We start from the raw sequence: 16343 nt of genomic DNA, 5'->3' as shown, positions 1-16343 counted from the left end.
TCGTCAGGTACTAGGCAATTCACACCCCTACTGTATTCCATAAATCCTATAGTGTTACTTCGGCTTACATAAACAAAATAAAACAAGCCCTTGCGGTCCGAACAAGGACAGCTAAAATTATTTAGGTCTTAACAAGTGCAACCGATCATTAGAAGAGGAGCCGCTGTAAAAAGGGTGTGATTAGATTTATATCCTGAAATCATTAACGGTTGCTCGTTAAGGGTGTTGATCGAAAGTAAGATGGGGCTGACGCTCTAAAACTGGGGCGGTGAGAACCAAAACGAATCCTTTTCGACGCCAGCTTGGAAAGTCCCCGTCACCTCCGTCAAATCCGCGTTACCGCGGTTGGAGCCAAAGCGGGATTTGAACCCTTTATAACGGAGAGTTGGCCCGGTAAGCGAGATCAGACAAAGTATACATGACGATGACGCTCGTTTATGGGGACATTGGCTAAAAACTTTGGATATTTGTGTCCTCATAATTCAACATATCATGCAGTTTGTTTTGAGCTCAAATGTCCCCACAAAACCGACACAGGCAGCCCCCATTTTAAAAAGTAGCCTCGTTCAAGTGAAACCTTTTATGAGGAGAGATTTGTCTCAGAAATATTCACACAAAGAAATTTGTGATTTTCACGTGTTTTCCGATGCACAAATATAGCCGCGATTTTCACGTCTTTCAAAATTTTGTGTGTTGCATTTTCCAGGACTTTTGCTTGCGAGTTGTCGGAAGTGCGTTTGTGGATCGTCGCGCACAAGCATTTTTTTTTTTGTATTTTTGAGACAAACATCATTTGGAAATGTTCACACACACGCAAGCCGTCAGATATTCACGTTCCTCCTCCGTCCACGGGGAGGCAGTGTTGCGATCTCGATGGAACGAGAACGAGCCCGCTTCTCGTTTCAAATTGGACACTGAAAAACAGAAACCAAGTCTTCATCTGACCTTCCTTGATGGGTTTATTTTACACAAGTCGGCAAACAAAATGAGACCTTAGTTTGTTTCCCTCGAGCTTTGGAGCGTCGAGACGCGATCGGTGACGCGCAAGCGCAAAAGATCGGCCATCTTAGATCCGCCAACTACGGCAACGACACTCGAACAAATACTTTTATATGCGTGCGCGATGGTGCCGAAACTCAAAAAAAGGATTGAGCATTCGAAAGTAACTAAGTACTTTTTAATCCTGGAAGATGAACATTTGACTTTTGACCTCATTACATTATAGTGAGTCTGCATTGTTGTACTTTACAGTAAATCCACAGTGTGTATGTTTTCAATGACAAGAGGGAGTTGGGTACAAAAAACCTGCTTTTATTTCAATAAAAAAAAAAAGTGCACGTTGTGCGCTTTCGCAATGTTCGTTTTATTAGCGTGTGTGAACGCGTTTGGACCTCTGTGGTTGCCGTAGTTGGCGATCCAAGATGCCCGATCTGCATTTATTACTGGATAGCCGCTAGACTAGACCAAGACTACTCGCCATACGAGCCTATAAATTTACAATATCAAGATTGGAAAACATTTGAGACATTTACTTCGTTGACAAAGGATGATTTATGATATTTTAAATGTCTTAAGCACAAACAAGAGGACTTCAGACATTTCACAACTTGCCTTAAATACATGATGTGTAGGCCTATATTATATTCTGAATGAGTTTACACGGGAAACTTTTTTTTTATATATATATATATTATTATTTAAATATTATGCACAAGTAATATGCATTAAAAAAAACTTATACTGAAACTACCTAAAACTAAAAAAACTAACAAAAGCGCCATGAAATCTAATTGAAACTAACTAAATTTGAAAAACAAAACGCAAAGCGAAATCAAAACTAACGACAATGAAAATTCCAAAACTATAATGATAATAATCCACTTGAACGGGAATCGAACGCGACGAGTGTCAAACGACGACGACGACGACGCGCACTTTTCACAACAGACGCAAAACGTGCCGGCGGCGCTCACGTGTCGGCGTGCCGCTTTCTGAGGTGCACGTTGAGGGAATAGTTGGAGGAGAAGGTGCGCGGGCAGCGCGGGCAGGCGTGCGGCCGCGCCCCCGTGTGGATGCTCAGGTGCGACTTGAGGTGCGCCGACTGCATGAAGCGCTTGCCGCACTGCTGGCAGCCGAAGGGCCGCTCGCCCGTGTGGATGCGCGTGTGCACGTCGCGGTTCCGCGCCGAGGCGAAGGTCTTGCCGCACACGCCGCACGCGCTGCGCCGACGCCCTTTGCCCGCCCCCGCCGACGACCAGCCGTCACGGCGGTCCGAGGAGAAGTCGGGCGGCGCCGAGCCCGTCGCGGCGCTGACCATCCGGAGGGCGAATACGTCGTCGTCGTCGTCGTCGTTGCCGGTGGCGACGTCGTCCGACACCGGCTCGGTCCAACACACGTTTTCGGACGAGTGAGGCGGCAGCTGGTCGTCGGCGTCCGATTCTGCCACACATCACATCACACAATTTCAACTTCCGGTTAGTTTTCAAGTTCATGAATTTCATTATTTACAATCAAAAGGGGCGGGTACCTCACGATACGATACGATACGATACGCGATACGATATGCGATACAAGGCTCACGATATTGATCATCTCACGATATGATGATACCGCAATTATCGATATATTGGTCAGGTCATAAATCCACGATTAAATCGATAAGAAAATAATAATAATCATAATAAATTAAAAAAATAAAATACATCATATATCTATTTTTTTTTTATTAAAGAATAAAAAAGTAGTTGACGTCATTTAAAGTTTATAGTGGTATATATCTGATTTTACTAATTGTTATTCAACGTTTTTGTAAAAGAGTTAAAACACAAAGAAGAAAATAGGGCGGAAGCCTCGAGGTCGGTAAATTCCGAGAAACTTTCCGGAAAATTCCAATGGGACTTTTTTTTTTTTTTTTTTTTTTTTTTTTTAAGATTTACGATTTTGGAAATATTGTTTTCTAAATTAACTTACAAAAAGTTACGATACTGAAACTTGTGGGAATTGCGCAACCTTACTTGCGACTGTGTTCTGTCCAATCACTTTGTCGGCATCTTATTTTATTTACATTTTATGGTATGTATTTATTTATTTATATTTATTTAAGATTTTATTTTATTTACAATCACTTTGTCAGCATTTTATTTTATTTCCATTTTATTCATTTATTTTATTTGTTTGACATTTTATTTACTATTTTTATTTTATTTACTTTATTTACTTTGATTTATCACTTTTTCGTCATGTTATTTTATTTACATTTTTGTATTTATTATTTATCTAATTTCTTTATTTTATTTTGTATTTATTTATTTAGCATTTTATTTTATTTACAATCACTTTGTCATTTTATTTCCATTTTATTCATTTATTTTATTTGTTTGATATTTTATTTACAATCAACTTTGTCAGCATTTCATTTAAATTTTATTTCCTTAACTAATTTTTTTATTTTTTATTTATTTAACATTTTATTTTATTTACAATCACTTTGTTGCCATTTTATTTAGTTATTTAGTATTTATTTATTTATTTTACATTTTATTTTATTTACAATCACTGTTTGCATTTCATTTTATTTACATTTTATTTATTAAACATTTTATTTACAATCACTTTGTCTGCATTTTATTTTATGTTATTTATTTATTTAATTTATTTATTTTACATTTGATTTTATTTACATTTGAATTAATTAATTTGACATTTGATTTGATTTAAAATCAATTTGTCGGCACGTGCAATTCACGGTGCATCAAGTTCGTTGACATTTTTGAACGCACCCGAGTGTCCTCCCGCCGCCACGTCGTGGCCAACGTCCAACGAGTACACGGCGGCTATGTTGAGGGCCCCGGCCGGGCCGCACTTCCTGTCCGCGACCCGGTCTTGCCCCTTCCTCCTCCTGCGCCGCGAGGGTGGCGGCGGCGGCGTGACGGCCGCGTCCTCCGTCACGTCCTCCACGGTGACCGCCAACATGGCGTCCTCTACGCCGAAAGACATCAGGCGGATTTAGCTCCGCCTCTTTCCCCACGACATCATCACTCACCTGTCTCACAATCCGAGCCTTCGTCTTTGATCAGAACCACGTCGGGAGGCTGAAAAACAAATCCAAACATTGACTTGAACTGAAGGTAATTAGCTTAATGCTAACACGTAATGTGAAACGCCATAGATGGGCTCACGGGAGTTAGCATCAATGTTGGCAGTAATTCTCAATATATAGCAAAAATATTCAAGTGACGGGATCGGAGGGCTGTGGAATTCATCAAAATTCAATTACAATTTCAATTTCAATTATTACACTCCGCAATTACAAAATTAGCATAACAGTAAAAAAAAAAAAAAAAAAATGAGTTGCTTAAAAGTTTTACATTTGAACCTTTTTAAAAAAAATATATATTTTAAAATAACTAATTTAATAAATTTTATCTCATTCAAAAAGAACTTGGATATTTAGTTTTTTCAAGTTTTTTTTTTTTTGCCAACATATCAACAATCTTTCTTCCTTTAAATCTTTATTCAACTTCAACTTATCTTTTACACTTCTAATCTGTTTATGTTTATTAAGTCCAAACCAGTAAACCAAACAATAAATATATATTAATATATATAATTATAAATTCTGCTTGGTCCAAAAGGAATTTACATAATTATAGTGTTTCTATTTTTTAACTTGTCTTTACATACCATTTTCTTATAAATAAATAAATAATAATCCTTTGACAGCCTTTCAAATAAATTCATTTGTCTTAATATTTGTTTTTACATTTAAACATTTTCTTTTGAGCATCCTAATCGTGTTTTCAATTATTATCAAAATATTAATAATTTCTTCATAATCGAGCAGCCCTACTCTTATATTCATTGGAAAAATAATCAACCAAATCAATTATTAAAACAATTGTAGCTGCAGCCGTACTTAGTAGAAAGAAAGAAAGAAAGAAAGAAAGAAAGAAAGAAAAAGACAGCCGAGAGTTGCAATTTAATAACTGAAACTACTTTGATACACTAAGTCTGATTTTATATTTCTGTACATTGAAATGGTCATATTACATATGTCGAAGAAGGTTCCAGGAGGGGGGCGGGTGTACTCACCTGCTCCCCGGAAACAGCAGCCCCTTCGTCGGCTTGTCCGCCCTGATGGTCCCGCTGTCCCGCGGGTTGCTCGCGGGCGTCCTCCGGCGAGGCAGGGCCGAGACTGCCGCGGACCACGACGGACTCGATGAGGTTGAGTCTGCTTCGGAGCTCGCGGTTCTCCCGCTGGCTGCGGCTGACTTCGTCTCGGAGGCCGACCAAAGCTCGCTCGAGCAGCTCGCAGATGTCCAGCACGGCCGCCTTGCTCAGCGCCGCCATGATGACGCTCAGCTGCTCGTGGAGGACTTGAGACGTTAGCAGCTCCGACATTTTGTCCCAACCCGACCGAGACGCGCTTAACAGTGCACTAGCGGAACCGCAACCAGAACCGAAACCGGTATCAGTTTATGTTTCTTCTTCTGTTCCTGATTCTTCTTCTTCTTCTTCTTCGTGCTTAGTTTCATTGGCGGCTGTCGGAACCGGCCGTCAAGAGCATTACCTCCACCTACCGGATGGAATGTGGAATTGATTGAATGTGAATTTTGAACATCCGGGCATGTCGTTGTTCATTTTTGCTGAATGAAATGTAGACTCATGTAAAGGTAAAGGATGTTTGTTTATTCTGGTCATTTCTGTTCAAAACGTTGTAGTTCGGTCATCACATACATTACATTACATTTTAGCTTCTTCTTAAGTCCACTTCAGAAGATTACATTCATTTTCACGACAAATAGTGACTTTGCAAATATGGCACTGGCAGTTTCTCTTCGTCTCTGCCTCCAGCTGTTCAAAAATGATGTCAGAAACAAACCGCTTTTAACCGCAATGTTTTGTTTATCTTTTCTTTCTTTTTTCTTGAAAGAAATGACCACGAAAACAATTAAGGAAATAAATATTTATGGCTATGTCATGGAGTATTTATTTTCATCACGGTATTTACTTGGGAGTTGGTGGCTAAAAAAAAAAAAAAAAAAGTTTCTGCGTTTACAGACGAACATTGCACACACATTTTGAGATTATTATTATTATTATTTTAATTATGAATAGGCACGTAATTGTGGGGACAGGTGACGTGAATATTCATTGAGGGTTGCATTACAAGGACCTGCCTACAGGGGGCGTCATCATAGACACGACATTCACGTAATCAGTAGCCGGGTCACCTGTTGACATGTGACGGGATCCATTCGGATCGGCTCGACATCGATCACGTGATTTATCAAGATGGCGTTCATGCGTCATTTAGTACAGTAGTTGTTGTGATTGTGTTAACACTTTTATTGAAGCGACATCTCGATGAGACAGTTTCAAGTACTTGAAAACAACTTTATCCCGCAGCAGGCGAAACGATGACGTCATGACGCATTTGACGTCACGACAGAGCATGCGCGTTGCCGCACGCAGCAGCCTCGCCAGTCGCCAATATTACGAATGAAACGTGTACATGACGGTGACGCTCGCTTATGGGGACATTGGCTAAAACTTTGGCTTTTACATGCAGGGCTGTGTCCTCATAATTCAAAATGTCCTCATATCGCGCGGTTTGTTTTCAGCGGGAATGTCTCCGTAAAACAGACGCACACGGCCGCCATTTTAAAAAGTCGCCTCATTGTTGTGGCGCCAGTTCAAGTGAAACATTTTGTCCTTTTGTTACCACTTCCGCCAGATGCATGTGGCGAAAGGTCAGCAATTAAATCATAAAACTGACCTTTAGGTCGGGGGTGTCCAAACTACGGCCCGGGGGCCATTTGCGGCCCGCCGTCCATTTTTCAGTGGCCCGCCACATATGCTAAAAATGGCATTTGACTCAAATAAAATAAAAACAAAAATGTTTGGAGATGATCAAAGTAAGAAGGGAGGGTGTCGAAAAACACAGGTGCTATTAAAGGTTATTTTAGTTCACTAAAACTAGCGAAGAAATTAAAATTAAAAAAACAATTTTGTTAACGAAATAAAATAAAAACAAAGATGCTTTAAAAAAAAAAAACAACTGAAACTACATTTTATGTTTACAAAACTAACTAAAATAAAACTAACTATAATTATAGCAAAAGTGTCCTTTGCTTTAGTTTTTGGGAATTAATTTAATGCCTTTGGGGATGATTTGAAATGTGATTTTTAGTAGATTTATTTTGATATAAACCGGAGTAATAACGCCGTGCCCATGGTGTTTTTTTTAAAATATTGAGCACAAGTAATACACATTAAAAAAAAAAAAAAAAATCCTAAAACTAACACTGAAACTAACCTAAAACTAAGCATTTATTAAAGAACTAAAACGAATAAAAAATCAGAACCACCCTGAAAACTAATTCAAACTAACTAAATAAAAAAACAACAACCTCAAAACAAAATAAAAACTAAAATGAAAAATTCCAAAACTATAATAACCATATTACAAATAAATTGGTTTACATACTGTAGCATTTTTCGAAATATGCAAAAGCACAAATAAATTAAAATAAACTAGCTATTTGTTTATGTTTCTATGTTATGTTTACATGTTCAATCAACTTCAAACGTCAAATGATTTGTCCAATTTTGAGGACTAAACACAATTTCTCTTCATAACATGATGTGGCCCTTGCGTCCTTCCGATTTTCTCTATGTGGCCCTCAAATGAAAAAGGTTTGGACACATCTGGTTTCGGTTTTCCACAGGCTGTTAAAATATGATGGACGGAATGTCAGGTCACATGACCTCTTGCTCTTCTTCTATGTTTGGAGGTTTGCAAACGCTTGTTTTCTTTGTGATATCGCCGCGACCCAGAACCGCATTTTGCTGGTGATAAATGGGATGGCAAGACGTTATCACGCGCTCCGCGTGCGTGCGTGCGTGCGGAAGAGTCTGAAGTATATCATTGGAGTTATCTATGTCGATTCATGCCCCCCATCCCTGTAAAAGGTTTGACCCAAACCTGCTCTGACACATTTTCCTTTTTTTCTTCTCGATTCGGAGTTGTTAAACTTCTCCTTTAAAGCGAATACATGCGAAGACTCTCCTTCCGACACGCGGGGTGCATAATAAACGATCACTCTTGGAGAGGACAGTCGGAGCCAAATCGGTCTCCAGGGAGAATATCTTCTGCTGATTTGTCCAAGACATTTTCAGGGCAACTAGAGCTGCAAATGATCATCCATAGGTTCACCTTTCACGTCCCGCAACAGAAAAGACATTCGGTAAAAAAGGCATTTTTTATCCAAGAAAATATGGCTACGCATCTTTTTGGGTCACCCTGTATTAACATCCGGTGATCTTAAGGACATGAGGACGGAGCGAACAACAAGCACCTCCAAAATGTAAGCGTATATATTGTTAAGAATGTGATTTTGCAAACAATGTAGCAAGTCTTTGACACAACGATTGTCATGCTGACGGCCAACGAGAGCGGAAACAAAACAAACAAAACATGCAAGTCAAAAAAAAAATTGCAAGATTGATGAAAAACGGACTTTAATTCAAACAAAATCATTTCTGTACATACGTGCGTGCGTGCGTGTGCGTGACGTCATCACGCAAAAAGAGAAAAACTTCCAAATTCCAAATCCATTTCATTTGTCGTCTTCACGGGGCAACGGAAAAACTGTCAACCGCTTGCCCGGTTGGCGTCAACTTGAGCCTGCGTGCGGACAAAACCAAAACAAATTGTGATGACGATGGCGGCTTATTTCAACACGAAAACTTTGAACAACAAAACGTTACCCGTTGCGATGGCGGCTGCCGCTGCTGTTGCTCCGGCATACGTTCCCATGGCGACCAAACAAAGGTGGTGGTCCCACGGCAGTCTTTCGCTCACCCGGTGACGTTTGTCTGGTAGCAAAAAAAAAAAAGATTATCGGCTCATCATTTAGAAACCTCGTTCTAGATTTCCGAATTTCAACTTAATAGTAAATATATTGCAAGCAATCGGGGTTCAGTCAACTTCAGTGTCTTGCTCAAGGGCACCATTCAACAACTATATCACCTGTTTTTTACAATATCGTGCAGCCCGACTTTGAACTCGTTGTGCGGCAGGTGATGTACTTGACTTTAGCCATCGATGCAAATTTAAAGGACTATGTGGGTTTTTGTGACGCTACATTTGTCAATTGAGAACTATCTTATGTTAACTCATTTACTCCCAATGACGTATAAATACGTTTTTTTATGTTGTAAGTGTCCCAAAGACGTATTCATACGTTTTTTTTGTTTTTTTTATGCTCGAGCATACAGAAGGCTTTGATGCAGCCTCTCAACTGCAGAGAACGGTTGCAGAAATGGTAGTTATTACACACACGGCCAGCAGGTGGCAGCAGAGCAAAGGAGATCAACCAGGGCCATGTAGAAAAAAAAGCTCGATTACTTACAATTTTAAATCGATTTGTGAAAACTGATGAAACTTAGCTCTCTTCTAATGCTAATTGCTGCAAAACGGAAACAGATAGAAACACTTTTTTTTCCCTGATGAAAGAAGAGACTTTAATCTTTCTTTTGATAGGTTCCATGTTTTTATAGCAATTGAACACAATATTCTGTGGGCCTTGCAAAATCAGTCAAAATCCAATAAAACAGCCGGGAGCGAACGGGATTGCGAAATGTGAAAATGGCGGCGAGTGAATGAGTTAAACCACATTGTAGTAAATGTCTCAATGTAATCTTCCTAAAGTTTGCTGGCCTCGGAGGCATTCCGCCAGATCAAGATGTACAAAGCGCATTGACCCACTGGCTGGAAAATGAAAAGCTGTAGCTCGTTAAAAACAGTCCTAACAACGGGCATCTTGTCCAAAATTTCAAATCGGACCAACGAAAAGAGTCAGTGCGCCTCCAAAGCAGATGAAAACTCTAAAAATATCAGGTGAGCTTGCCAAAGACTGCGGTTCGTACGGAGGGCAACTCTTAAGAGTAGGCTAAAGGTTACGGGCTTAAGTTTGCGTGGAACCACAGTGCCCCCAATGGTCACGAAATAATAAAGTACATTCTAGTGGCCAAAAGAAATCCATATGTATCATTAGGCTGATGAGTAGGCGTGGCCATATTTTGGGATAGCCAATCAAAGTTAGTTACCGTAAGATGGTACGCCCTAAGAAAAGGTTTGGCCGTGGATTGGGTAATGTTATTGTTAGGTTTAAAAGTGTATCTAAGTTATTACATATGAGCAAAAATGCTTCACACTCATATGAACTTTAAGTGAACTACTTTGCACCCATTTCTTCAGATGAACTGTATCGGACAGTGTGGCTGTGTTTAAAACGAGTTACACCGTCTGCGGCAGAAGCGAAAACGAGAACTTCCATTGCTGATGGATAATCGCATGCTTACTTGCAACTAGGGGTGTTAAAAAAAAATCGATTCGGCGATATATCACAATACTACATTGCGCGATTCTCGAATCGATATAATAAAAAAAAAAATGATTTTTTTTTTTTTTTTTTTAAAGAGCTCAGAATTGTTCATTCGGTAGTCTTACCGATTCAACGTCTTATCATCATTGCCTTTTTTTTTTTTTTTTTTTTTTTTTTTTTTTTTTTTAAGAGCTCAGAATTGTTCATTCGGTAGTCTTACCGATTCAACGTCTTATCATCATTGCCTTTTTTTTTTTTTTTTTTTTTTTTTGTGTGTGAATCGATTTTTCAACTTCCATTTTTAATGGAAAAATATTCAACAAAACGTCTGACTTCGGGTTCGGATTCACACCTTGAGCATGGAAGAATGTTATATGAACGGAACATTAAGCCTTCATATTTTATTTTAATGCTGTTCAAACATGAAACAGATTACAACCTCTATAAGACTGAAATTTCAGATCAATAAATAATACATTTTCATAGAAATCTTACACTCTACAAGCTTACTGATTAGTATTTTCTAAATTTGAATGAAAAAAAATCGCAACAATCGACTTAGAAATTCGTATCGGGATTAATCGGTATCGAATCGAATCGTGACCTGTGAATCGTAATACGAATCGAATCGTCAGGTACTCGGCAATTCACACCCCTACTTGCAACACACGTCCGATATGTTAATCGAAGAAAATGCAGCGTTGCACGATTGCGCTTTCCCCACCCCTTAGTAGTGCGACGCCATTTTTTTGTAACCGGATAGGAAACGTCCCAAATAAAAAGAGAGGAAGCAAGAGAATTGTCACAACTCTGCTCTCGTCCTTGTTTCTGTGTTCAATGTTTTGGTGTGTAAACAGTTCTAAAAACCAGTGCGGACTTCTCCGGACTTCTTCTCCCTTCTGGCCAGAATATGAGTCTTATTTGTATGTCTCTGTCAAAAGGTAGCCATCCCTATATACGGGTGTATCAGGGTGTTTTTTTGTTTTTTGCTAACTGTTCAAACATGAGCACGAGCGTTTGATAAAACAATACGCAAATTAGTTTTGGGACCAGGAACTGTGCAGATACCGAGAGCAAAGTAGCTAGCGTATGTATTGTGCTCGAGCAAGCCTGAATGACTTGACTTGCTTGATTTTGGCAAACGTGAGCTGAGACTTGCTCGAAACGTGAAGTCTTGAGAAGGACTTAGAAGCGACCACCATTTGGTTTTTTGTGGGGTGTGTGCGCGCGCCTCAGCGCCTGACTTTGAACTGTTCCGTCAACTTACCGCGATGAGAGTCACTTGCGGTCTTCAGCAGAACATCAGCAGCTTGTTTGAGGGCCCCGGCATCCTTCTTGGGTCCGTCCAGCTTGGACTTTCTTTTGTTCAGGGTCAACGACATCCTGCCGTTGTCTTTCCGGATGATCAAGGTGGGCAAAGGCGGCTCTTTTCTGGCCATGTCCACCATGTACGACTTCTTCTGAAATGTGAATTTGTTTTTGCCGTCCATCCTGGTCGGAGGTCGGCACCAGTCTTCGTAGATCCTCTGCTTGATGGAACTACTGCCTTTGGGCCTCACGCTGAGGATCTCCGGCGCGTGATGGACCAGAGCGTAGTTGCGCTTGCCTCCGGCCGAGCCAAAGAGCACCAGCTCCACGGGCCGCTTGCGGTTTGCCCGCGGGGCTTCTTTGCCCATCGCTCGTTTGCCGGCGTCCTTGCCGACGCGTTTGGTTTTCAACTTTTTCAGGCAGGGAACGCTGATGCCGGACTGTTTGGCTTTCTGCCGCTTTTTCTTCAGGGAAAGACGGAGCCGCCTCTTGCCTCGGTATCGTTTAGACGGGATCACTTCCACGCGACGACAGTTGTCCTGTAATGTCCACCTCTCAGGTGGAGGAGAAACTTTGGATGGAAAAACTAAGACTGGCTGGGAGACTTTTGCCATCTCCTGGACATGTTTCTGTTGTGAGTCAATTGCTGTCTCTTGGTTGTCATCTTTTCGGGGAACCTTTCCCGTCTCTTGGTCTTCCTGTCGGGCGACATTTAAAATTGCTTGCTCATCTTCTTGGGGACCCTTTAACGGCCGTTGGTCATCTTTTTGGGAGACGTAAGCCAACTCTCTGTGATCTCCTTGGCAGACATTTTCCATCTCTTGGTCATCATCTTGTCGGATTATGTTCTCTGACTCTCGGTAATCTGGCGCGGCAAAATTTCCTGTCTCTTGATCATCCTTTTGTTCTGTCCGTGGAGAAGCATCCTGGGATCGATTGGAATCCGTGGAGTGGTTGTCTACATCCATACTTAGGGAGAGGTCAATATCGGCCCACCCGATTCCCTCTGCTGCGTCTTGATTTTTGAAAAATTCATAATCAGAAAGGACATCTTTCCAGTGTTCAAAGAAAGACTCCAACTCCATGTCAAACGGGTCCGTTTCCATGGAGCCTTTCAGGTCCTCTTTGGCAGGAGCCTCTTCTGTGAGATTTATACCGTCGTAGATGGCTTTGGCTTGCTCTTGGGGCAGAACTTTGATGACGAACGAGTACGCAGCATCTGGATCTTCACTGGGAGGCACAAATGGAGCAGAGTCCAACTCTGGCTCTTGCGCATGTTGCAGTTTTTGTTCCCTTTCTTTCTGGTCTTGTGGCTCTCCTTCCAAGGAGCTGGCTTTGGGCTCTGGTGAAGGATCCTCAGCTGTCGCGGGCGCAGAAGGCAAACGTGGAAGCAAGTTCCTCTCCAAGCCAAACTCTTTATCGATGTCATCGAGCTGTGGGTTGATGTTCCGCCAGAACGACGAGTAAGGTGCTTCAGAGTAGCCCTCGCCCTCGCCCTCTTGAAGCACCTGAAGGCCGCTGAGGTTCAAATCGCACATGGCTTCTGACAGCACCGCAGAGTCCAGACTCAAGTGCTCATTGCAAAATGAAGAGGCCTCATTTATGATCTTTTCGTACAAGCCTACCCTGATGGTGTCCAGCAGTATTGTTGGATGTTTCCAGAACGCGGATACATTTTTCCAGTTAAACAGGACTGAAGACATGGGAGACTTCATCTGGGCTTGATGGGTGTCCCTGATGAGTACCGCTAAGTCTTCTTGAGTCCACTTCCGCGTTGGGAGAGACTTGAGTTGAACAGCGACTGGCCTCTCACTTTGGTCCACTTCTGGGCTTTCAGGCTCTTCTGGCTGGAAAGATTGAGGAACATTTCGTTGCTGCCGTTTTCTAACTGGACTTGCTGCCTGATCTCCTTTATCACCCGCACATGGGTCCTGCTGGCCAGTGCAACTCTGATCAAGAGGACCACGTGCAGCGGCCAGAAGCTGGCCAGCGAGCTCTGGACTTCCCTCCGCCACAGGTGGCATGATGGCAACCATTGGCTGAGCTGAGCAACTCGCTGATGAGGGGGCAGCGGGGAGGGGTTCAACTGCTTCAAGATTTGTTGGCTGTGGAACATCTTCTGTTGGCGTCTGGTGCTGGGAGCGGCTTCTGTTCTCCGGTTTGCTTAGATGTGACGACTCTCCGGGGACATGCGCTGCTTCCCGAATTGCGGCACAGACGGTCGGAAGTGGTTCCGGTGCCCGTACTGGGTGAGGTGATGAATCTGGAGAGTTTTGAGTGATGCGCTTCCTCTTTGACATCCTAACCTGCGTACTCGTTGGTGTCCTCTCTGGCATCCTAACTTGTGCACTCATTGGCGCCTTCTCTAGCATCGTTGTTTGTGCCCTCTCTGGCATCCAAAATTGTGTACTCGTTGGCGTCCTATCTGGCATCGTTGTTCGTGTCCTCTCTGGCATCTTAACTTGCGTACTCGTTGGCACATTCTTTGGCATCGTTGTTTGTGTCCTCTCTGGCATCCTAACTTGCGTACTCGTTGGCGTCCTCTCCGGCATTGTTTGTATCGTCTCTGGCATCCTAACTTGTGCACTCTCTGCCATCATTGTTTGTGTCCTCTCCGCCATCCTAACTTGCGTACTCATTGGCGCCTTCTCTAGCATCGTTGTTTGTGCCCTCTCTGGCATCCAAAATTGTGTACTCGTTGGCGTCCTATCTGGCATCGTTGTTCGTGTCCTCTCTGGCATCTTAACTTGCGTACTCGTTGGCGCTCCCTCTGGCGTCCTTGTTTGTGTCCTCTCTGGCATCCAAACTTGCGTACTCATTGGGGTCCTCTCCGGCATTGTTTGTATCGTCTCTGGCATCCTAACTTGTGCACTCTCTGCCATCATTGTTTGTGTCCTCTCCGCCATCCTAACTTGCGTACTCATTGGCGCCTTCTCTAGCATCGTTGTTTGTGCCCTCTCTGGCATCCAAAATTGTGTACTCGTTGGCGTCCTATCTGGCATCGTTGTTCGTGTCCTCTCTGGCATCTTAACTTGCGTACTCGTTGGCGCTCCCTCTGGCGTCCTTGTTTGTGTCCTCTCTGGCATCCAAACTTGCGTACTCATTGGGGTCCTCTCCGGCATTGTTTGTATCGTCTCTGGCATCCTAACTTGCGTACTCGTTGGCACATTCTTTGGCATCGTTGTTCGTGTCCTCTCTGGCATCCAAACTTGCGTACTCATTGGGGTCCTCTCCGGCATTGTTTGTATCGTCTCTGGCATCCTAACTTGCGTACTCGTTGGCACATTCTTTGGCATCGTTGTTTGTGTCCTCTCTGGCATCCAAACTTGCGTACTCCTTGGCGCCCTCTCTAGCATCGTTTTTTGTGTCCTCTCCGGCATCCAAACTTGCGTACTCACTGGCGCCCTATCTAGCATCCCAAATTGCATACTCGTTGGCACATTCTCTGGCATTGTTTGTGTCCTCTCTGGCATCCAAACTTGCGTACTCACCGGCGCCCTATCTGGCACCCTTGCTTGCGTCTCTATTGTTTGAGTGATCCGTCTCATAACCTGCCATTGTGTTTCCTCTTGAAAAACTTGTCTGGCTTGAAACTCCAAAGTGTTCGGCAATGCAGACCTCGTGTCTGGGTGTTGCCAAGGAGTCTGATTGGTGTTGGCTGAAGGAATACTCTGCCCGCCTGTTGTGATGTGGTTGTATGCATATGGCGGTGGTGGTGATTTCTGGTAGAATCTACTCGTGAACTTGTGGTGCTCAGGTCCAACAGCGTGGCCGTGAACCGCTCCTGATGGGTTCTGGTAGGCGGGAATGTGTCTCTGGTTGCAGGAAGAGGCTCCCGTGTTCCATACAGACGAATTCTGGCCCATGTTGTAATTAGAAACTCTTGAGGAGACGAGCTCATGTCCATAGTTCCCACCTTGTGGAACAGGGGAGAAGCCGGCCTGAGAGACCGGCGACACATTCTGGTAGCATATGCCGCCTTGACCGGGAAATGATGTCGGCCAATTGGAACCAACACCTGTCCGGTACTGGGACAGGTTGTTTGCGCTGGGTTGGTTCCACGTTCTGTCCGCTGACGCCTCCCACGAGGGCGCGCATGTCTGCATCGTGTCCCTCAGCTGAGCTGAACGGAGGCAAGATCCCTGAAAGAGGTCCAAACAGGTGACACAATCAGTCTAGGAACATTCCATCATTTTATCTTCTTCTGATCAACGCTTTTGGGTCGACAACTGAGCACCCGGCAAAAGATCCAAAACACGCAAACGCCACATCATTTTATTCTTTTCCATCTTCTTCATCAAAAGTTGTTTTTTTTTGTCTCGAAACATGGTCCAAACATGTGGAAAACTATCAGCACTCTCAGTGGCGCAATATCCTATCATGTCATTCTTGTCCTAGTTCTTAGATCAACTATCTCATAACCTTCACTGCACATGACAATACCTCTCAAAAGGTCCAAAGTGTGCTGGTTCGAGTCCAAATAGACAAGCCAGACGTGTCGAGGAATTTCAGAGGGAAAGTGTGACTGTTGTTAAATGTTTACGTTGTGATCAAACCCATGAATGACGTACAACGGGTGTGTGGTTATGTGACAAATCACGAGGGCTCTCCGAGGAGCTCACAAGGCCTTTCAATCCCCAGACT

General features: G+C 42.9%; 2 protein-coding genes across 4 annotated transcripts in view; both read right to left on the bottom strand.

Annotated features, from left to right (window-relative positions):
- Positions 1-935: 935 nt before the first annotated feature.
- On the bottom strand, positions 936-5535 carry LOC144013278 (uncharacterized). The gene is made up of 4 exons (XM_077511923.1): positions 5092-5535; positions 4043-4091; positions 3780-3980; positions 936-2439 (listed from the first exon to the last, which is right to left on the bottom strand). The coding sequence occupies exons 1-4, from the start codon at positions 5398-5400 to the stop codon at positions 1970-1972; spliced, it is 1029 nt and encodes a 342-aa protein (XP_077368049.1). The 5' UTR covers positions 5401-5535; the 3' UTR covers positions 936-1969.
- Positions 5536-8506: 2971 nt separating this feature from the next.
- ift57 (intraflagellar transport 57 homolog (Chlamydomonas)) overlaps positions 8507-16343 on the bottom strand; it is a 59793-nt gene continuing 51956 nt past the window's right edge. For 2 of the 3 annotated variants that reach the window (XM_077511900.1, XM_077511909.1), the window contains 2 exons: positions 8773-8880; positions 8507-8689 (listed from right to left, as the gene is read on the bottom strand). Coding sequence is in view for 1 of the 3 variants with exons in the window: in XM_077511891.1 (XP_077368017.1) it covers positions 8679-8689; positions 8773-8880; positions 11659-15841 (4302 nt within the window). In the remaining 2 variants the exon portion in view is untranslated. Of the gene's footprint in view, positions 8690-8772; positions 8881-11658; positions 15842-16343 lie in introns of all 3 variants that reach the window. The other variant, XM_077511891.1, reaches the window with a different exon arrangement.

The sequence above is a fragment of the Festucalex cinctus genome, chromosome 1 (assembly GCF_051991245.1).
Source record: "Festucalex cinctus isolate MCC-2025b chromosome 1, RoL_Fcin_1.0, whole genome shotgun sequence".
Lineage (NCBI taxonomy): Eukaryota > Metazoa > Chordata > Actinopteri > Syngnathiformes > Syngnathidae > Festucalex > Festucalex cinctus.
The sequence above is the reverse complement of the archived record's forward strand: the minus strand, read 5'-3'. Positions and strand labels throughout refer to the sequence as shown.